The sequence below is a fragment of the Podarcis raffonei genome, chromosome 8, assembly GCF_027172205.1.
Source record: "Podarcis raffonei isolate rPodRaf1 chromosome 8, rPodRaf1.pri, whole genome shotgun sequence".
In the NCBI taxonomy this organism is placed as follows: domain Eukaryota; kingdom Metazoa; phylum Chordata; class Lepidosauria; order Squamata; family Lacertidae; genus Podarcis; species Podarcis raffonei.
In genome coordinates, this window is record NC_070609.1 from 25,476,961 (window position 1) to 25,499,357 (window position 22,397).

The 22,397-nt window shown below is 47.3% G+C and overlaps 1 protein-coding gene across 1 annotated transcript in view; it reads right to left on the minus strand.

Annotated features, from left to right (window-relative positions):
• AHDC1 (AT-hook DNA binding motif containing 1) overlaps positions 1 to 7,430 on the minus strand; it is a 201,423-nt gene extending 193,993 nt beyond the window's left edge. Inside the window, exon 1 of the mRNA XM_053398631.1 lies at positions 6,392 to 7,430. Coding sequence (XP_053254606.1) covers positions 6,392 to 6,551 — 160 coding nt within the window. The 5' untranslated portion in view covers positions 6,552 to 7,430. The remainder of the gene's footprint in view (positions 1 to 6,391) is intronic.
• Positions 7,431 to 22,397: the final 14,967 nt, after the last annotated feature.

Below are 22,397 nucleotides of genomic sequence, written 5' to 3' on the forward strand. Positions count from 1 at the left end.
TAAAGGGAAACAACTGTAACAAATACATCAGCAGACGTTTGGATATATGTTGTGGTAGAATGCACCACATATTAAAGTTTTGTGTTCTAGTATGCATCTAAGAGAAATCCACAATTTGATGCACTTGACACTAGAGACTGAGCTCAAGAGGTTGCCCCTTATGACAGAGGTCTGTAGGTTAGGCACGGAAAGAGACCTGGATAATAACCCTCAACTCCTTTACAGTGAATAAGCCACACTGAAGATAATGGGATTTGCTTCCAAGGAAACATGCATCAGATTCGTGGCCTACAGTTCTTGTGAATGTCTCGAGCAGGGGAGATGCCACCACTAGGAATAAACATGCAGTTACATCCATGCAATGGGGCTTTTCATCACAACGATCTGTGCAAAGTACTAGCACATGCTCACATCCAACACCGTGCGATACTCATTCGTTTGGAGGATCATACAAGTTCAAGAATCTTGTATCTTGTCTCCCATAACCCCATCACACATGCAGCACGAATCATGCATCATGGTCACCATATTCATGCTATACTACAAACGAGGCAGACAAAACGCTAATACGTGAATGGCCTGAAGAACACTGTCAGTTTCCATGCACCGTGGCAGATTTTGCATTGTTGTTGTTTTTTAAAAAGTGTGACTTAACTTTTTGAAGTGGATGCTGAACTCTTAAGAAAACCCCACTGTGACCTTTGGAGGGGACAGCGATAAGATAGCAGCACCGGAAGCTGCCATATACCAAGTCAGACCATGGACCCATCTAGCGCGGTACTGTTTACACTGATTGGCAGCGGCTGTCCAGATCTTCAGGCAAGGTTCTCTCCTGGTCCCACTTGGAGATGCCAGTGATTGAACCAGGGTTCTCCTGCATGCAAAGCAGATGCTCTACCACAGAGCTACAACCCTTCCCAATATCAAGAATACTTACATCACAAGTCTTTGACTATCCAGAATATTACTATACTATTTTATTTTTTAAGGTCATGTTTGAATGACAGAGGTTGATTAATTGCTTCAAAAGCATAAAGCAAATTAGACTATCAAGAGCATCCCCCTTTGCCAGAACTGGCAACATGCATGATGAGGAACTTGCAAGTCCGTGGATGCAGATTATCCAAATTGACTAAATTTAACCCCTTTCTCCTAGAAGGAAAAAACACACATATGTGTGAAACATGAAAACAGCAACAGTCCTCCTCCTCCCCTCTGTTATCTGTTGCTCCAAAGAAAGGAGGGTGGAATCATCATATGAGGAACTTTGCAATTTCCAAGGATGTGCAGAATATCTAGCGGAGTCTCTCTCTCTCCTCTTGGCCTGCACAACTTATAACCCACCAGTCAGACTTGTCAGGTGCTTTGACATTCCCATATCTCTGGGCAGGTGGCAAAATAAAAACACAGGATATGGATGCCCAGCAGGGTGGCATGCATGGTTGGAAGAGCACATTCACTTTAGCAAGGCACTAACTGAGCAGGGCTACGCTACCCACCACTCATCCACAACCACCAGTGCAAGAACCAGGCACCCCAACCCTTGTGCCCTCCAGATATAGTTGGACTCCAGCTCCTATCATCTCCAAACCATATGGTCAGGGATGATGGGAGTTGTGGTCCAGCAACACCTGGAGGAAACTAGGTTTGGGGAAGGTTGCTTTAGAATAATCTTACTTGTTAACCACCACCAGAATGCCTAATCTCCATGATAGGGACATTCTCAGTCTAGAAAGTAAACATACTCCTCTTCCTCACGTATCACCCAAATGAATTCCTACCATAAAACAAGGTGGGACAGAAGCCTCAAGCAGTGGGTTTGGAGCACTATTAAGGGTGACAGACAAACAGGCCTAGCTCCATGGTTGGCATGATCTACTAGGTAGGTCTCCTGCACAAGCTTGCCAAAATTATAGGGAACTTTCCTGCAAATTCTGCCTCTGGTTTTAGTGTGCACTGTCTCAAGTTGTTCTGGCCCTGCTCTCACTCTTCCACCACATCAGTGCAACTTTTTTTAAAAAAAAAATACAACAACCCACCTTTATTCATCCTTATTTCCAATGACAACAAGAGGTTCCCATACTGTTAGTTCCCCTTGCTATTTGAATTGATGAATTGGCCCTGAAGCAGCTTGAAACATCTCTGCTCAACAACTCCTTGGGATTTGTTTTAACAGGTAAGATAGTTCTATCCTGGCTGAGCGAGCCATGGTATCCTGTGAAGTTCATGGCACTGACCAACCAACAGGTGACCACACAGAAGGCTCCTACAAAACAGAGACCCGTTCTAATATTAAACAACCGCCCCCAACCTGGTGGCTTCCAGGTGGTGTGTTGGGACTACAACTCCCATGATCCACTGATCACGCTGGCTAGGGTTGATGGGAGTTTTAGTCCCAAATAAACATCTGGAGGGAACCAGGTTGAGCGGGAAGGCTGCTTCAGCACTTCAGCTAAAAGTTCCATAGGAAGGCCTGTTGCCCAGAGGACTCATTCATCACAAGCTGGAATACAGGCCAGAGGTGTTTTTAGACTGAGATTCCCAAACCACTCAGCACTCTTCATCCCCCTCACATTCTTGCCAGAGCATGCACCCAGGGCAATATGACCTGGACATTATTCCACACAGCTAGAATTATGCCTTCGGACAAGGCCTTGACGTACACACCCCAACCAAACAGGAAGTAGCTTCCCCACCATCACCCCTATTCCCAGGCCCCCATTCCTCAGTCCCGGATCTCATTACAAACACAGTCCCGCCCCACAACACAAACCTGTTTATCAAGACACTGGTCTCTTTCTCTGTCTCCCTCTCTCTAGCACTTTAGAGGCTCCGTTTCCACTCGGCTGACACACTCTATTTATAGATGCTTACCATTCTCCCAGATCTTTCTTCAGGATCTCAGCAGAAATAGACCACCCCCAGGTCCCTGAAGCCTCTCTCTGAGGCAGCTAGGGCAAGGACGCCAGCCAGCCAGCCCCCTCTAGGCCACCCATAACTTTCCACATACTTCCACCTCCTTGTCTCTGCCCGGCTCCTGTTCCAAAATGTTCCATTATGCCCTTGCCTCTGCCCAAGGCACAAACTAGTCCCCCTTCAGCAAGCCTTTTCAGGCTTCCAGTTGCAATCTATATCTCTGGCACGCAGCCCTAGGATGTCCATAGTCCTGTCCTCAGGTACACCACTGTTAAAGAGAAAGAGAGAGAGAGAAAGGCGGTGTCACTTAACAGAAAAAAATATACGGCAAGAGCAGGTCTTGACTCTTTCTCAGGGCAAAACTGGCCTAAAGACAGTCACAAGCAGAAACACACACACAATCAGTGTGTTTGGGCTCATTTGGGGCACAGAGGTGCAACTGAGTAAAGCTTGAATTTGTGGCACACCGTTCCATGCAGCCCAGTGGATCGTAGCTGAGCGGCACAGCATCCACTTTGCATGCAGAAAGCTCAATCCCCCATACCTCTAGGTAGGGCCAGGAGCGACATCTGCCTTAAACCCTGGAGAGCAGCTGCCAGTCAGGGCAGACGATACTGAGCTAGGTAGACCAGCAGCCTGACACAGTAGAAGGCAGCTTCCTATGTTGCAGTGAGCATAGGAAGCTGCTTCCTACAGATCCAGACCACTGGCCTATCTATCCTAGCAACATCTTACACCACAGTGAGCGTTGGTCTCGCACAGAGGTCTTTTGCCACCCAGAGATGCAAGATCCTTGTAACAGGAGCTGCCAAGGACCTTCTGCATGCAAGGCATGTGCTCTACCAGCAGAGTGAGGGCCCCTCCCCAGTGGGATGTTTCTTGGCATAAACAGTAAGGAGACACCTAGGAGCTCATTAAAAGCAACTCCACATGTACATCAACCTCCAAACAGAGTGGCTGTGGATTTGCTTTACACCCTTGTAAAGAACCTGAGAATCCAGCTTCAGGACTCTCCCACTTCCACCATGACCGGCACTCTCTCGTCACATACCACTGAACTCAGTCCAGCTGGGGGTGAGAGAACAGACATGTCAAGTCTTAGGCAAGTGAGAAGTGTTCAGACACAGCTCTCCCTTGTTAGTGAAACTTTCTCCATGCAAAGCTATGTCAACAGACCTTGACAACTAAAACCTCAAAGGCTTAATTCAACTATCGCCCAGCGCACCTCATCAGCCAAATTGTTGCAGCTAATTTATTCCTGCATGGGCCCAAGCGTTTTGATTTAGCTTGTTCTGCGAGACAAAGTAGAATATCTAAAGACAGGAGGAGGAGAATCTACCCCCCCCCCCAGAAAGAAGGCGGACTGAATTCTCTCCCAGGATGTTTACAAGCCCCACACATCAGACTAAGATTTCCCCATAGGGTTAGACGCAAGCACCAAGAAGATGGTTGTAAAGGCTACAGTCCTATGTACATTTACTTGAGAGTAAGTTCTCCTGAGTCCACATGCATAGAACTTTAGGGCTCAAAATACCAAACTTAAGAAAAGAAAATGACATTCTTTAAGAGAGAGATTGGAAAGCCTTGGGGCTCCCCCCCCAACAGGAAATTCATCTGTGCAACAACACACACACCAGTGTAAGCTGCCTAGAGCTCTTCCAAGGAAGGGCAGGATAAACAAGGTGATCAATAAACAGACACCACACCACGCTTCAGATGCCTTGCCCCATTTTGGCAGGAAGCAAAGTAATTAAGAAGGCTCTGCACAAAATTATAGACTCAGGCTGCAATTCTATGCATGCTTACCTGCAAGTAAGACCCGCTGAAGGTGAGAGAACCAACTTCTGAGTGAAAATAAAAATATGCTCGGGGTTGCACCGCTTCTCCCTCTCACACACACTCAGGTGGCACATTAGAGCTTTAAAGGGAATCAGTCAGGAACTTCGGTGCCTTCCTTCATTTGATTTAAGCTAGAAACCACCTGCCTTCTAGTGGACAGAACCCTGCCTGGCAGCTGTCACTCAACACCCCACTCCACCCCACCCACCCCCGCGCGCTTGTATGGAGGAAAGAAAAAGGTTATCCCCAAGTGCTTTATTCTGCCTACTGAAAGAATTGCATTCTCGCACCACCCATTTATTTGCGTGTCCGAGGCAACTGCGCTACAGGTCCGGTTCTCGCCCGCACCCCCACCCATTCCCACAGCTTGCCAACAAACCCCACGCTGCTGAGGAGGACCTGTTTTGCAGGATCTTCCTCCACCACCACCGTGACCCTTCACCTCTTCCGCCCCCCTCCCTTCTTGCGATCGATGGGTCCCTTCGCAAAGTACAGCCACGGTGATCTGGGAGAGGGGTGCCGCGGGGCGGGGGGAGCGCACGAGAAAGAGAAAACAAACTCTACAGAGGAGAGAGGACGCAACTTCACCCTTTCTTTCCCAGGGAGGTTCCGCAGGGCGCTTCCGTCCCCAGTTGCGCCTCCCCGCCAGTCCCCACATGCTGAAATAATAAGGGATTGTTTGCCTTCGAGAGCTTCCACTCCCCCCCCCCGCACAACTCCTTCCTTTCTCAAAGCATCTCCTCCTCCTCCCCTCCTCACCCACCGCCTCCCTCTAGTCTCTTCCAGTGCCCCCCCCCCCGCGCGCGCCAGTAAACAGATCCGCTTACTCCGAGCCTTCTCAAATGCAAACCCTCCTTTGCTTTTTGCGTCGCGCAACCCCCACCCCCATCTGCATGTGCGAAGCCAGATTAATGTTTACACCTAAAGCGATTTCGGGAGCAATTTAAAGAGCGGCGGGGGGGGGGGGAGAGAAAAGAAAGTGGCGGCTGATGATCAGCACATTGCATGGGGGGGGGGAGAAAGAGAACAACTGAAGAGGAATCGCTTAGGAAAGGAGAAAGAGGGAGGGAGCGAAGGCAGGAAATAAAAAGAAACAACATTTTTTTTGCGCTTCAAGTGTCTTGCTCCAACTGCCAAGGTTTTGCTCACACTGGTTGAGACAAAAGGCTGCTTCATACGGACTACACACTAGTTGGCTTTTTAAAAAAAAAATCAAATCATTCATTTCTTGCTTCCCTCCGCCGCCGCCGCCTCCCCCCCCATCCCTCTTTCCAACCCCATTGATACTTTGCTGCGCCCACATGCACGCCGTGGAGCCGTGGGTGGACTGGGGGTGTTCCTCTCCCCCCCTCCCCAGCCAAAGCCATGGGGTTTGTTTTTTATATATATAGAAAAATCAGAACTAGGGTGGGAAAGGAAATTCGGTAGCCATCAAGCACCCTGCGGTGGAGGAGCAGGGGGCGGGCAGCGGATTTGGGGGTGGGGGTCGCCAGAAACAAACACATAAATTTTAAAATAAGAGGGAGGGTTGGAGATCTATTCCTTCTGGAGCAAGGGCTCTGTGGTGGTGGGCAAGGGCTGGACGAGAGAGAGCGCGGGGGAGAGAGAAGAGGGCGCATCGCCCGAGTTAACTCACCAGCCTGCTGCTGCTGTGGGGATCCGATCCCTTCGGCGGCGGCGGCGGCGGCTGCCTTTCGGGAGAGACTTTTTTCCTCCAGAGGAGAGGGCTCCGCGCTGCCGGGGAGACTGCCCGACCCTTCGGCGCCACTGCCAACCTTCAGCGACAGCATATTCATCGCCTCTTTGGCCGATCACATTATCCTCACGCAACTCTGCTGGACATGACTCTACGACGCCTCCTCCTTTCCCCCCTCCCCACTCTCGCTCGCTCTCCTCCTTTCTTTCGTTCTTTCTTCCTCCGTCTCTTTTGCCTCCTTCCCTTCCTTTCAAACACGCCACACAAAAGAAAAAGCCAGGAGGAGGGGTAGGAAGGAAAATATGCAAGGCTGGGAGAATTTGCGCTCGCTCGCTCTCGAGCTCCCTGTGTCTTTTTCTCTTTTTTTCCCTCCCTACTCTCTCCACCCCCTTCTCTCTTTACTGCTGCTGGGTGGGAGGGGGGGCGAAGGAAACGAAGACAAACCAGACCCTTGACTGTTTCTCCCTCTTTCTCTCTCTCTCTCTCTTTTGCTGCTGCTGCTCAGCTGGTGCTGGTGGCGATTTCCCTCCCTGCTCGCCGCCTCCTCCTTTTCTCTCGCCTCCTCTCCTGCCGCTTTGCTTTTGCTCGCAGAAAGGGGGAGGGAAGGAAAAAAAGCTGGCTGAGGCTCCCCTCGGCTCGAGCTCCTTAAGAGCTGCTGTCGCTGCCTTGGCTGCCTCCGAAGCTCTCTGCTTACCTTCGCTTGTCAGCGGCAGGAGCAGCATCCGGAACCCCAGGGAGAGACCCGCAAAGCATGCTGGGGGGTGTAGTTCTTTCCGCTAGAAAGGGGAGGGGGAGGGAGGGAAGGTGGTGGTAGCAGCAGCAGCAGACGACGACGACTTTAAAGGGGCGGGATGGACGCTGGTGGGCTGCGCAAAGCGTGGCGGCTTTGCTTCGGATCCCTTCTCCCACGTTGCGGGTTCTCGCGGCCCCCGCCGTTTCCAGCTTGCATGCAGCCGCGATGATGCGGGAGAGGGGAGGGCTGGCGAGCAGGGGGGGGGGGGAGGTTACGAGCCGCGAATTGCAAAGCGGCTGCGGGATCCTCAACAGGGGCCTGTGCGTGTGGGTGGAATGGAACACTTGGCGGGGCGTGACGCCAGCGCTGCCCCTGGATCCAGGCATGATTCGAGGTAGATTTAGAAAAATTGAAACCAAAAATCCCCGTTTCCATTGCACCCGGCACGACTCAAACCGCTCCCCTCCCCGCAAAAAAAGAAAGAAAGAAAGATCAGCTGCAACTTCATTCCCCCTCCCTTACCGTGGTGCCTGACTTAAGGAAAGTTTGGACATTCTGTATAGTATTTTTATCCATGCACAATATGCCCATTCATTGTACAGGTATACAAACCATACTTTGCAGGGAATGTTTGATGGGCTCAGGGATATACAGTATTGTTTTTAATAAAGAAAATAAATAAATAAAAACACCCCTGTGATTAACGAACTAGTTACTGTTTATGTGTCACCAGTGCCCTCTAATGGTGGGAATTGGGACTCGTGTGCCTCAAGCCCATATACAGCTCTCTCGCCTTGGCTCTGGGGCAGGGAGCGCTCCACGCTGGCATTCTGGGGGTAGGAGGGTCCCTCTGACGGCGGTGTGCACGCCCACCCTCCTGTCGCCTCAGACGAAGCGTGTTTTGCTGCGTTTCCCCAAACTGCAAACCTCCTTGGACCAGAGGCAGCCGTTAGCAGAACAAAAGAAAACGTGTGTGCATGTGTATACAGTATATACATACACACACGTATTCTTGCACTTTGTATATATAGCACTTTGCCCCATATATTCCGTGGTGTCTGCTGCCCAGGAGGACTGGTGGGGCGGAAGGCAGGTGACCCACAGTAGATGGAGCCAGAGCTGGCAGAGCCCATCCTTCTCCTTGCCTGAGCTGTACAAGGGCAACATTGAGACTAAGGCAGAGAAAGGTGACAGGCAGTGCCACTGCTTGCATGTAAGAAGGCTGGCAGGTGGGGCTGGTTGAAGCCTGACTGAGGTTGGTGGACCTGCCTGAACTGTATTCAGAGCAAGCTCGGTCTCCTGAGTGTGGAGCCTTTATTTAACAAAGCAGCAGCATCCACACAGGAGGTACTTTCATTGTTGCTCAGAGAATGCTGAGGTGTGAAAAAAGCTTTGTTTTGGGTGGTGGTGGGGAGAACCTGTGGTGGGACTTCCAAACTGGGAAGTGAGAACAGAAGCATACCATTTCATTGTCTAGAGATAGGCCATTTCCTGGTTTACACTGAGAAACTATTTTAAAGCGTCCCCAGGGACAGAAGAAGGAGCAGCAGGCATCCCCACAAGACACCAGAATGGAAAAGGGGAGGGGAAGAAAAACCAAGCCAGCCCAGTGAGGCATTGCCACTGCCAGTGACTGGGGAGAAGTGGGGGAGAAAGGAGGCAGGATGGAAGGACTGGAATATTTTGCTGGCAGTTTGTTCATTAATTGCCAATTCTTTCCTACTCCTACCCTTGCTCTTCACTCTAAACTCAGAGATGGGAAGCCTGAAACCCTCAAATGTGACCCTTGGCCCTGCTGGTTGGGGCTGACAGGAGTTGGAGCCCAATAACATCTGGATCAAACTCCACCATGGCCCACTCTACAGGAAGGCAATTTCAACACCACACCCACCTGCCCCATACCTGACACTCTGTGACTCGAATGCTTATGCAGCTGCTTCCCGAAGAAAGCAGGAATGAACTTCCCACACATCAGCTCATGTAAGGTAAAGGTAAAGGGACCCCTGACCATTAGGTCCAGTCGTGGCCGACTCTGGGGTTGCGGCGCTCATCTCGCTTTATGTGGCCAGCATGACTAAGCCACTTCTGGCGAACCAGAGCAGCGCACGGAAATGCCGTTTACCTTCCCGCCGGAGCGGTACCTATTTATCTACTTGCACTTTGACGTGCTTTCAAACTGCTAGGTTGGCAGGAGCAGGGACCAAGCAACGGGAGCTCACCCCGTCGTGGGGATTTGAACCGCCAACTTTCTGATCGGCAAGTCCTAGCCTCTGTGGTTTAACCCACAGCGCCATCTGCGTCCCTCATCAGCTCATGTACAGGGAGTTAAATCCATCTTCCTGTCTCCCCTCCCCTCACACCTGCATGCCATCTTTGGCAGGTAGGTAGCACCGCCCATCTGTCAGTCACCTGATGTCATTATGATAGAAGATGTTTGTCAGGTCCCGCCCACCTGCCAAAGTTGGCCCACAGGATGGAGGCATAAAGATCTGGCCCACTGGGCCAAAAGGGTTGCCCACCCCTGACTACGGCCCCTCCCCCCGCTGCTGTAATTGGACCCCTCTCCCCTTGCTACCCCTCAAGTGAACTTAATGGATTTTTTTATCTTACTTGAATGCTCCCGTCACTCTAAAGCAATTCGTCCCACGACATTGTAAAGGACACAGGCGTTCTAGCGGTTCAGCGGAGTTTTGTTGTTGCCCAAACTCTTCAGCTCCTTACCCTCAGTTTGGGAATGTCGGCTCTCCTGAAGCTCAAACTGTCAAGGGGTGGAGCTTAGGAGTTAAAGGGCGGTGCCTTCCCAGAGCCTTCTACAAATAAAACAAATAAATAATAAAACTACCATCAAAATAGAAATAAATACAACATCAAAACTCTGGTTAACCCATTATAAACAACAAAACAGTCAGAACCAGCAGCGGTTTAAAAAACAGTACCAAGAAGACAACAGCAAGAAAGAGCTCTAGCAGATAGCAGATTTAAAATTAAGGCATGCATTAAATGCCAACTGTCTTCTTTTTTCTTTTCTTTTTTAGTCTTTACTATAAACACCCAGATTAAGACAGGCAGAGAGGGAGCCTGGTGGATCACCATTAGGAGGAAGTTCCGGAGTCTTGGTGCCACCACAGAGAAGCCCCTGTCCTTTGTTTGGTTTCATGTGTGGTTGGGACAGGGAACAGGCCCTCCATTGCCTGTCTTTATGGCTTGGTTGGCTCTGGGTCTGGGACGTGACTGTAATCTGGTCCTAATCTATATCTCATCCAGTGGCCCCCGAGATACTGAGTAAAACCCAGCTTCTGAGGTAATCTGGTTTTGGGAGCTGATGGCTTCTGAGGTAATCTGATTTTAAATTTAATCTAACGGCCTCCTGAGATGGTGAATAAAGCATGACAGGGAGTAGGCCCTCCAGGGTTAATATTTATGGATCGGTTGACACTGGTTTGGGGAGTTGGTGGTTTCTGAGGTCATCTGGTCTTAGGTCTCATCTAGTGGCCCCCTGAGACACTGAGTAAAACCCAGTTTCTGAGGTAATCTAGTTTGGGGAGTTGGTAGCTTCTGAGGTAATCTGATTTTTAAGACTCATCTAGTGGCCCCCTGAGATACTGAGTAAAATATGCCTAGTAATGGCTATGCAATTGTAACCCTATCATCCCCTCCATTTCCAATGTTCAGACTATGTGTGCCATTGCTAATGTAGCCAAAATGGCACCACCCACATGTGACAGGAGAGGTAGCAGGCTTGCAGAGGTATAAAACAATCTTTTGGGGTGAGATTAACTCTGCCAAACAAAACAAAACTGAACTGAGGTCTGAGCATGCTTAGTAGACAGAAAACAAGGGAAAGCGCAAATGGAATGTATTGTCCTGGAAGAGAAGATCTTTTTAAAAAATAAAATAATTCCCATACTTTTAAATCTTTTTTTTTTATTATTATTCCTGCTTACTTTTAAAACTAAACTATATTCATTTTATGGTGCTGTCTGTTTACTCATGTTTACCCCCCCCCCAAAGTATGTAGCTTTTAAAATATATTTTTAAATTTTTCTTTTCTCGTACAGTAATTCTGATCCTTCCTCAGCTGTTATAGGTACTTGTTAAAGGACACCTAATTCCCAGCATGAAGAAATTTGATTAAATGTTTACATTTCACTATTGAAATTTGCAGCATAGTTTAGCAAAAATTTAATCTCCCCTTTCGCCGATAAATTTAAAAATATTACGTTAAAAATCTGTTTGTTAATCCAAAATGTTAACATATCCCTAATTATAATTCCTAAACAGAATGACACCCATAAATGGGGTATACTGTAATGGGGGGGGATCACATTTGGAGGATATTTGTTTGGATGTTTGTCAGCAAGCTCAGACTTGGGGTGGTGGTGGAATTAGGGCTGGCCTGAGACATTTTGGCACCTGAGGCTAACCACAAAATGGAGTCGTCGTCCCCTGCCCCCAGTCAGGGAAGAAGGGATGAGTGAAGATCTACATCAGGAACAAGGGGAGAATAAAGATCTACATCCACAAGAAGGGTGGGAAGAGACCAGTAGCACCTCCTATTCACCAAGAGGCCTGTGTAGAGGCAGTATTAGTGGTATGGCTGCCAAGGAGGTGGCAGATCCTGTCTCCAAGGAGCCTACCACAGCTGCAAAGGCAGCAGCCACAGGCAATGAATTCCTTGGAGTCCATCCAGATCTGCTGTGCCTACCCCCATGGATCCTGCTGCATGAGGCAGTCAGCTCAACTTGCCTCATGGGTGGGCTGGCCCTGGGTGGAACTTTGGTTGACGTTGCATAGTATCGTGTACATGTTGGGATTCTTTGGTGGGGCCAAAACCGAAAAACTGTTAACTCCCCATTGCTTGGATATATTCCGTCAAGCTCTGCCAGCTGAAGTGGATGGTGAACAGAGAACCACAATGAATATCCATGACTGAGGGGTGGAGGTGGGGACAGAACATGGTAATGTGCCAATTACATACACAGGGGGAAAATGGATCTCAACAACAACAATTAGCAGACCTTAATGTTGCTGAGGATTTATTCTCCTCCACTATAAATTTCGTCACCCCTTCCTTCCCACGCTGCCCCTTTAGCGTTCCAGACTAAGATAGTAGTTAGTGTTGGAAAACAGGGTGCAGATCTCCACTTCTCCATGAAGTTTGCTGGGTGACCTTGGGCCAGTCACTAACCTACCACAAAGTGTTGCTGTGAGCATTAAATGAGCAGGGGAAGACCACACCACCTTGAGCTCCTTGGGAATATAAATGCAAAAAGAAAAGTAAAAAAAAATCAGCCCTGTGAGGAAGCCAACTCACAAAAGCTTAAATTGCTACCAATAGACCACTCAAGATTCAATCCAGCTCAAGTATAATCAAAGATGCAGCCCTAAGCACATTTGCTTGGCAATAATTCCCTTTGAATTACAGGGACTTACATTGGCGCAAGCAGGGTTAGGAGGAGCTTACAGATGAAGTTTTCCCAATTTGCTTTGACGGAAGGTGCACAAAAGAGGCAGGCGTCAAGATGGTACTGAAAAACGCAGGGAGCTTTGACTGCCTATGATTGACACCAGCTTGACTGCAGGAGGTGCCAGAAGGAAGTGTACTTAGATGAAGGAATAGAGGGGATGCTCATCAAATTTGCAGATGACAGCAAACTGGCAGGGGTAGCCAATGCCACAGAAGACAGAATCGGGGTTCAAAATGACCTTAACAGATTGGAGCGCTGGGCCCAAACTAACAAAATGAATTTCAAATGTAAGGTTCTGCACCTAAGACAGGAAGATATAAGATATAAGATATAAGATGGGGCTTGCCAGTAGTACATGTGAAAAGGATCCAGGGTTCTTAGTATAGACCACAAGATTAACATGAGTCAAAAGTGCAATGCAGCAGCAAAAAAGTTAATGCTGTTCTAGGCTGCATCAACAGAAGTATAGTGTCCCGATCAAGGGAAGTAACAGTCCCACTCTATTCTGCCTTACTGTGTCCAATTCTGGGCACCACAACTTCAGAAGGATGTTGACAAGCTGGAACGTGTTCAGAGGAGGGCAACCAAGATGTGAAAGGCTTTGGAAAGCAAGCCTTATGAGGAGTGCTTGAAGGAGCTGGTTATGTTTAGCCTGGAAAAGAGGAGATTGAGAGGAGGTATGATAGTAGCCATCTTCAAATATCTAAACGGCCTCGGCCCAGTATACCTGAAGGAGCATCTCCACCCCATCGCTCTGCCCGGACACTGAGGTCCAGTGCTGAGGGCCTTCTGGCTGTTCCCTCACTGCGAGAAGCAAAGCTACAGGGAACCAGGCAGAGGGCCTTCTCAGTAGTGGCACCCGACCTGTGGAAGGCCCTCCTACCAGATGCCAAAGAGAAAAACAACTACCAGACTTTTAGAAGACATCTGAAGGCAGCCCTGTTTAGGGAAACTTTTAATGTTTGACGGACTATTGTATTTTAATATTTTGTTAGAAGCCGCCCAGAGTGGCAGGGTACAAATAATAAATTATTATTATTATTGTTGTTGTTGTTGTTGTTGGCTGTCACATGGAAGATGGAGCAAGCTTGTTTTCCCCTACTCTAGAGGGTAAGACTCGAACCAATGGCTTCATGTTACAAGAAAGGAGATTCCAACTAAACACCAGGAAGAACTTTCTGACAGTAAGAGCTGTTCAATAGTGGGACGGTCTCCCTTGGGAGGTTGTGGACTTTTCTTCCTTGGAGGTTTTTAAGCAGAGGGTGGGTGGCCATCATCCTGGATGTTTTAGCTGATGTTCCTGCATTGCAGGTTGGACTAGATTATCCTCTGGGTCCCTGCCAACTCTATGATTCTATGATCTTAAGGCACACATGCACCAACAACCAGTAGACCAAACTAACAATAGCTGGCACCACAGCAAGAATGTCTGTGTGCGCTACTGCTACATGACAAAGGCTAAAACCCAGTTCAAATCCCAAAGGACAAGCAGGGCTTACTTTCAAGTAAACATACATGTGTTCAAGCTGTGATGCCCCTCTTTCCTAGACTTTTCGACGATACTGGTTTTGCATCAGTGGGCGATCAGAGGCATTTGGCCTCTATCAGCCGATGATGTCAGCTTCGAAATCCCTGGCTATTTTTAGCTACTGATCAAAATCAATGCCGATCTGCATAGTCTTTCTCCCTCTCCCTCTTACTCACCGGGCTTTTGCTTGGAATTAATACAGCATAGCCCCACCACAGCATTCCTGGCATGTACATGAGATGAACACACCCGGTAACGGGGTCAAGGGTTCAGCAGAGACAAGTTGGAATCAGGAGGACCTCACTCCCAAAGGAAGAAGCAAAGACCATACAGAGAAACACACAGTACAGAAAACTGCCTTATAGAAAGTCAGACCCATTGGTTTATCTGGCTCACTATTGTCCACACTGTCTGGGAAGGGCTCTCCAGGATTTCAGGCACGTAACTTCTCCAAGCCACATCTGATTTGATTTGATTTATTGTATTTCTATGCCGCTTTTCGTTCCAAGGAATATCAAAGGGGTTTACAAACAATAAATAACAATAATCTAATAGAGCATAATAGAACATCACAAACGCAGCATAAATCAAGTGAAATATATATTTTTAAATCCTCAATAAAACAATAATAATATATAAAACTCGATTAACAAAACTCGGGCCAGGTTTGGAAGTAGCCTCTGGGAAACCACAATAGTCCTTAGTGGACTGTTTAGGTGGTAGAGGACTTGGCTTCTCTGGCCCTGCCCTTCTGTAATGCTTTCTTTTCAGTATTGAATAATTATACTTCTTTTCCAAGGTTATAAGTATTATTTGTTAACTCATATGCCACTCAGTGCCAAAATAGGGCTTCTAAGCATTTTGAAAGTACTGTACATTAAAAACAAAATACCCATGGGGTTGTAGCCAACTAGATTCTACTCAGAGTAGACCCATTGAAATGAATGACACTAAGTTAGTAGTGCCCATTGACTGCAATGAATCTACTCTATAAGTAGGGTTGGTCGCAACCCCATCAGGTAGTATTCAACCATGTTTTTCTCAGCGTACACCCACTGAAATGAATGAACATGACTAAGTTAGGTGCATTAATTTCAACAAGCCTACTCTGAGTAAAACGCACTTGAATACCAGTCATAGACATGAAAATTAAAATATAAATACAAGCAATAAATTAAAATGTGCAATAAAAAAGACCCCATTAAAACAACACAGCAATTAAAACAGGAGAGTCGGGTCGAGAGATCAAGGGAATGCCTGTGCAAACAGGTGCGTCTTCAAAAGCATGAGAGCTCACGGGTGCTTCCAGATTGGCAGCTCCTAGCGCTACGTCGTCATTTATCTTCTGCTGAATTACAATCAGCTTTCCCCTCTTAAGAGGTGGGTGGGCAGAGCGCTTTCATCGGCTTTGCGTGCAGAAGGCCCCAGGTCCAGACCCCAGCACTTTTACGTGGGGCTGACTGGCAATGTCCCACGCCTGAAACTCAGGAGAGCAATTGCTAGTCAGTGTGTAGACAATGCTGAGCTAGACAGGTCAATTGTCTGATCTGGTATAAGGCAACTCCCTGTGTTCCTATGCAGTCTACCATGCTCATTCAGCAACAGAGATGCTGGAGGACAAAATGGTAGGCAGGCAGCACTGAATGGAAGCAGCCAGAAGGATTGTGGGGAGATAAATATATGCAACAACTTCTGAGCAGCAGCAGCATACCCTCCAACGTTTCTCTGATGAAAATAGGGACATCCTATTAATAACAATAACAATAAAACATTTTTATTATTTATACCTCACCCATCTGACTTGGTTGCCCCAGCGACTCTGGGCGGCTTCCAACATATACAAAAACATAATAAAACATAATTTTAAAAAAACCTTCCCTATACAGGGCTGCCTTCAGATGTCTTCCGAAGGTTGTATAGTTACTTATCTCCTTGACTTGGGGTCACATAACGCCATACCCTCCAACATAGGGATGTCCTAAGGAAAAGTGGGGCATTCTGGGATCAAATCAGAAACCAGGATGGCTTCTGTAAATCCAGGATTGTCCTAGGAAAATAGGGACACTTGGAGGGTCTGCAGCGGTCTCCCTAACCAGCCGCAGAGGCTGGTCCATTAGGACGAATGGCACACAGGCCCAACAGGCTCAGTCTGCCTCCAACCAGCCCCTGCCTGCCTGCCTGCCTGCCTGCCTGCCTCCTTTCTTGCAACAGTCCCAGGGGGTGCCATTGGCTGTCAGCTTGATCTCAGTGCTGCCCTTGAAGAACTTGGGCGACAAAGCTAGAGTGAGTTGTCTGCACTTGTCATTTGCTCTGACTCTGCTTACTGTGGGCTTCCGCCCTACCAATAGGCACCAGCCGCCACTGCAGACGAGCAAGAACTTGACATCCCATTCACACCACCTTTCAAAGCACACAACTATTGTTAAAATCACCCCAGTGCCAATTCCAGGGATAGAAAGTCTGGAATTTGATGGTTTGCTATAGGAGGAAGAAGTTGCAGAACTCTTCTTAGGAAGCCCAGATTTTTGGCCAGTGGAAATCTTTCAGCCATATATTCTGGCAGATCAAAGCAAATTATGCTCAGACCTATTATCACCTCGATTTTGGCACACATGCTGCTGCGTGGTAGCATTAATTTTTCCTGAGTGTCATACGTGGCATTCTGTGATGCATCATCGTGTGCGCTTGTTTCTCTGAGCGCAGGCAACCGAGAGGAGTTGGTTTTCAGGGGAGGAGGGGAAAGTCAGGACGCAGAATCATTATTTGCATGCTGTACCTGTGTTGCTGTGGGAGGGAGGTGAGAGCAGGTGTCAGGAAAGATCGCACCACTCCAAAGCCCATTAGTTCTGGTAAAGTGCCTCGGGTCTCCTCTCGTCAGCATCAGCAAAGCAAGCGACGCACGGCTGAGCCTAGGTGCCAACAGCTAAACCGCAGGAGTCTTAGTTCTTGGTGGTGGCTGTAGTGTCCAAATTCCTGCCCAAAGCTATCCTACCACAAAGAAAAAGGGAGGTGGTTTTTTTTAATCAGCTGCAGAGCTAGTGGCCTTATCATGGGTTAAGATATAGTGGCTGCTTCAAATGAGAGTTTTTGGGGAGAACAGTAGCATGGGAGACAGACAGGTTTGATGCAGGCTGCACCCAAGGACATGGCCTCCCCACCCATAGGGATGTCAGAGAATTCTGATGGGAACAGAAATTGAAGCAGAGGAAATGCTCGCTTATTTGCCCATGTCAGAAACAGAAATCTATCCAGTGAATATGAGCCGAATGCGCTGTTGCTTTCACTCCACAAAACATATGCAGGTGACTCGACATACACGGGGGTTATGCTTTGTGGATAGTGTGTAAAGCCAAAATCGCATATAGTCCGAACAATTTGGGTTTAATGGTGGGTGGGATTGCCAAACTCTTTTATCCCAGACGCTTGTCCGTTTTCTGCTCCCTTTTTGATTTTTTTGCCAAGCGCATAAATCTGAATGTGGACAAGTTAAATGTGTGTAAGTTGCAAGTTACTTGTCCATAAATAATTACATTCCCTTCTCTCCTCCCGTCTTTTTGCACTGTATTTCCTTTCCATTGAAATGGATGAATTGGGATAATGTAATGACAGCGTAACTTATGTCATTTACGTAATTAATCATGCCAGTGACATGACCCGTCTCTAGTGTGGAATATAGGAAGATGCCTTGCCAGGCTGTATGTCCATCTAGCCAGTATTATCTACCTTAAGACTGTATCTGCAGTATACATTTCAAGCAGTATCATACCACTTTACAGTGGTACCTCTAGTTACGAACTTAATTCATTCCGGATTCATTCTTAACCTGAAACTATTCTTAACTAGAGGTGTGCTTTCACTAATGGGGCCTCTTGCTGCTGCTGCGCCGCCGGCACACGATTTCCATTCTCATCGTGGGGCAAAGTTCTCAACTCGAGGCAACTCTTCCAGATTAGCGGAGTTTGTAACCTGAAGTGTTTGTAACCTGAGGTGTTTGTAACTCGAGGTACCACTGTAAACAGTCATGGCTTCCCCCCAAAGAATCCTGGGAAATGTAGTTTGTTGAGGGTTTTGAGACCTATTAGGAGACCCCTATTGCCTTCAGTGAGCTACAATTCCCTGAGTCATGTAACAATAAATCTCTCTTTCCAGGGAACCCTGGAATTGTAATAGTGGATGAGTGCTATGAGTTCTTTGTTAGTAAACCCAGTTCTTTTTTACGGGGGGTGGATGCAGGGGTACGCATATCCATAAACATTTTGTGAGTCTAAGTTTGGCCTCATTGGGGTAGTATTTCAATATGAGTAGGAAAATGAGAGTACCCCTAAACATTTTTTTGAGAAAAAAGCACTGAGTAAACCTATCCCCTTCCCCAAACTACAGTTCCCAATATTCCTTGGTTTGAAACTATGGGCCCATACTCACTTTAGTTTGTCCCGTGATTTCAAGTCACTGGTCCAAGGGGACATAAAAACCACACCTCTTGGACCCATGACTTGAAATCATAGAACTAGAACAAAGGCAGATGGGCCCATAGTTTCTAACCAATGAAAAGTGTGGAAGGGCCCTATGACAGGCTTGCAATGTGATCACATTCATTGTGTTGATATACGTTCCCCAGCTAGCAGCTGCTGCCTTTAACTGTCAACTACTTATCTCTGCACCCTGAGGGCTAGAAACCTGTTCTTTGTTTTTAAAGGACAGCTGGGCTTCTCAGGAATTTTTTAGGAACCCACATTCAGATGCGATGCAATAAACCTGCCTCAGACTCTATTAGCGGTAGCGGCCCAGGCCGTGTTCTGGAATGCTTTTGAGCCAGATCGAACCACTGTCAGAGAAATCATTAGTCTGTCTGAATACAGCTGTTCTCATGTCGCCTTGCTGGCTAGCCTGGGCAGGCAGAAATATAACCAGACCTGCCTGCAGAACAGTGACCTCCTTGGAGGCTTAATAAACAAGTCACGCTAAAGTGCAGCATCAGGTTCAGGCCCCTTGTTCCAGAGCGTCCACCTGCTCCTCGGATGTTGGGAGTCCAGGTCAGGCACGCATGCTGCATTAGCAATGCAGGCAATTTGCTAACACCCAGCACGTCATTCCCTCTGGCTCAGACCTGCTCCAGGCTACAAATCCCAAGAAGCAAGAGGAGGAGGCCAAAAATAGCTCCTTTCTCTCTCTCCAGCCCCCCACCCCAGCTTCTTAGACAAAGATGCCATTCTACAAGATCAGGCCTGTTGCCTCCCACAAGGAGAGATAAGCCTCCTTGAGCCCTCTCTAGCCACCTGCCTCCTCTCTACCTCCCCTGTTCTGATGGCACTGCCAATCACCTATGCCCACCTTTGCCCAACAGCTTCCTTTCTGCCTTGTTTTTCCTCTCTGGGCTTCAGTGCGCCTCTTCCACACCTCTTCTCTTTGTGTGACCCTCGCAATCAGTTTACGTCATGCTCTCTCCCCCAGAGAGCTGTGGTGTGATTAGAGTGGGGCCAGACCAGGGTTTGAAGCCCAACTCTGGATGAGAAACAGGTCCCAGTTCCCCCAGTGAGCTTCATGGCTAACTCTATCTCGCAAGATAGCTGCGAGGATAAAATGAACACCCTCCAAACTGGTGGGTGTTTTTTTGCAGCAACATGCCCTTAACGTAGTAGCAGTGCATTTGTGGTGGATTAATATTGGACTATCTACATATCATTCTGCCGTATTTGTTATTCTGAGACGCTTCCCCAAAGTTACCACATTATTGCCACCTGGAGGGGTACGTTTGTGTTGCAGCAGAACAACAATAATAATAATAAAGCAAAGCAGAACATCTGTGGCATAAAAATTGACAAGATTTCAGGAGGAAGCCATGATGCACTGATTGGAAACGAAGCCGGGCCGTCCACCCCAAAACTTTTGCAAACTTTGCAAAACCTTGATACCATCATGAGCATTAAGCCTCATGAATGCATAATTTAAAAAGACATCTGGTAGGAGCCCAAGTCAGTAGACAGGAGATCCACAAGAGGAAATGGTGGGATATAAATGTATATAAAGAAATGAAAGAATGTTCTTTCTCTCTTAAGCAAAGAAATGGCAGAGGGGACTTTTTTTTTTTAACCAGCTGTTATCACTGAATGGTTTAATAAAGTTCAGGGGACAGGAGAGTCTTAGGTAAATCATAGAATCATAGAGTTGGAAGAGACCACAAGGGCCATCAAGTCCAACCCCCTGCCAAGCAGGAAACACCATCAGAGCACTCCTGACATATGGTTGTCAAGCCTCTGCTTAAAGACCTCCAAAGAAGGAGACTCCACCACACTCCTTGGCAGCAAATTCCACTGTCGAACAGCTCTTACTGTCAGGAAGTTCTTCCTAATGTTTAGGTGGAATCTTCTTTCTTGTAGTTTGGAACCATTGCTCCGTGTCCACTTCTCTGGAGCAGCAGAAAACAACCTTTCTCCCTCCTCTATGTGACATCCTTTTATATATTTGAACATGGCTATCATATCACCCCTTAACCTCCTCTTCTCCAGGCTAAACATGCCCAGCTCCCTTAGCCGTTCCTCATAAGGCATTGTTTCCAGGCCTTTGACCATTTTGGTTGCCCTCCTCTGGACACGTTCCAGTTTGTCAGTGTCCTTCTTGAACTGTGGTGCCCAGAACTGGACACAGTACTCCAGGTGAGGTCTGACCAGAGCAGAATACAGTGGCACTATTATTTCCCTTGATCTAGATGCTATACTCCTATTGATGCAGCCCAGAATTGCATTGGCTTTTTTAGCTGCCGCATCACACTGTTGGCTCATGTCAAGTTTGTGGTCAACCAAGACTCCTAGATCCTTTTCACATGTACTGCTCTCAAGCCAGGTGTCACCCATCTTGTATTTGTGCCTCTCATTTTTTTTGCCCAAGTGCAATACTTTACATCTCTCCCTGTTAAAATTCATCTTGTTTGTTTTGGCCCAGTTCTCTAATCTGTCAAGGTCGTTTTGAAGTGTGATCCTGTCCTCTGGGGTGTTAGCCACCCCTCCCAGTTTGGTGGGAGGGGTGGCAGATAGTGCCAAAGAAGTTCAAGACTGATAGATTAATAACTCATGTTTATAAGTTTTCTTCCTTCATCATAAGGTCACAGGGTGGTTTAACAATATGATCATTCAATTAAAAACAAGCAAAGAAGTTTATATCATTCTAATAACAAGTTAAACAGATTCAAATAAGATATGTTCCTTGATAGGATACAGGGTTCTTATTCAGGCGTCAGCAAACTTTTTCAGCAAGGGGCCAGTCCACTGTCCTTCAGACCTTGGGGGGGGGGGAGCAGACTATATGGGGGGGGGGGAATGAACAAATTCCTTTCCCCCACAAATAACCCAGAGATGCATTTTAAATAAAAGCACACATTATTCTCATGTAAAAACAGGCCACACAAATAACCCAGAGATGCATTTTAGATAAAAGGACACATTCTACTCATGTAAAAACACGCTGATTCCCAGACCATCCATGGGCCGGATTTAGAAGGCGATTGGGTTGCATCCGGCCCCCGGGCCTTAGTTTGCCTACCCATGTTCTTATTGATATAAAATCTATCAAGTGTTCATAAACGTTGCTATATAAAATCATATTTAGTAGGAATATTTTCACTGAACTGTAGAGTTGGAAGGGACCACGAAGATTATCTAATCCAACCCCCCTGCAATGCAGGAATCTTTTTGCCCAACACGGGACTCGAACCCACGACCCGAGATTAAGAATAATAAAATCATAGAATCTTAGAGCTGGAAGGGACCCAAGGGTCATCTAGTCCAACCCCCTGAGTCTCATGCTCTACCAGCTAAACTACCCCAGGTCCTGTCCAATACTTTTAAAGCCTTTTTATCTTGTATTTTTACTCTCCTTGGATTTATGAGTGTTTTAATGATGCATTTTAGTCTGTTGTTTTGCTTGCAGCATTTGCAAATATTATTTTTTTAAAAATTCAAATAAAAGCAGCATGGTGTGGGTTAAGCACAGGGTTGCCACATTTCAAACAGTGAAAATCCAGACAGAAAAGTTGAGATTTTATGGGGATACAGCAAAAATGACAATGCCAACATGGGTTGCCATATGTCCGAATTTTCATGGACACCTCGCCTATTTCTGCCCGGACACTGCTGCCAACTGCAGCATTCCGGATATGCCCTGGAAATTCCGGGTGTATGACCGTAGAACAGAGGAGGTGGGTTGGGCAAAAGTAGCTTCACT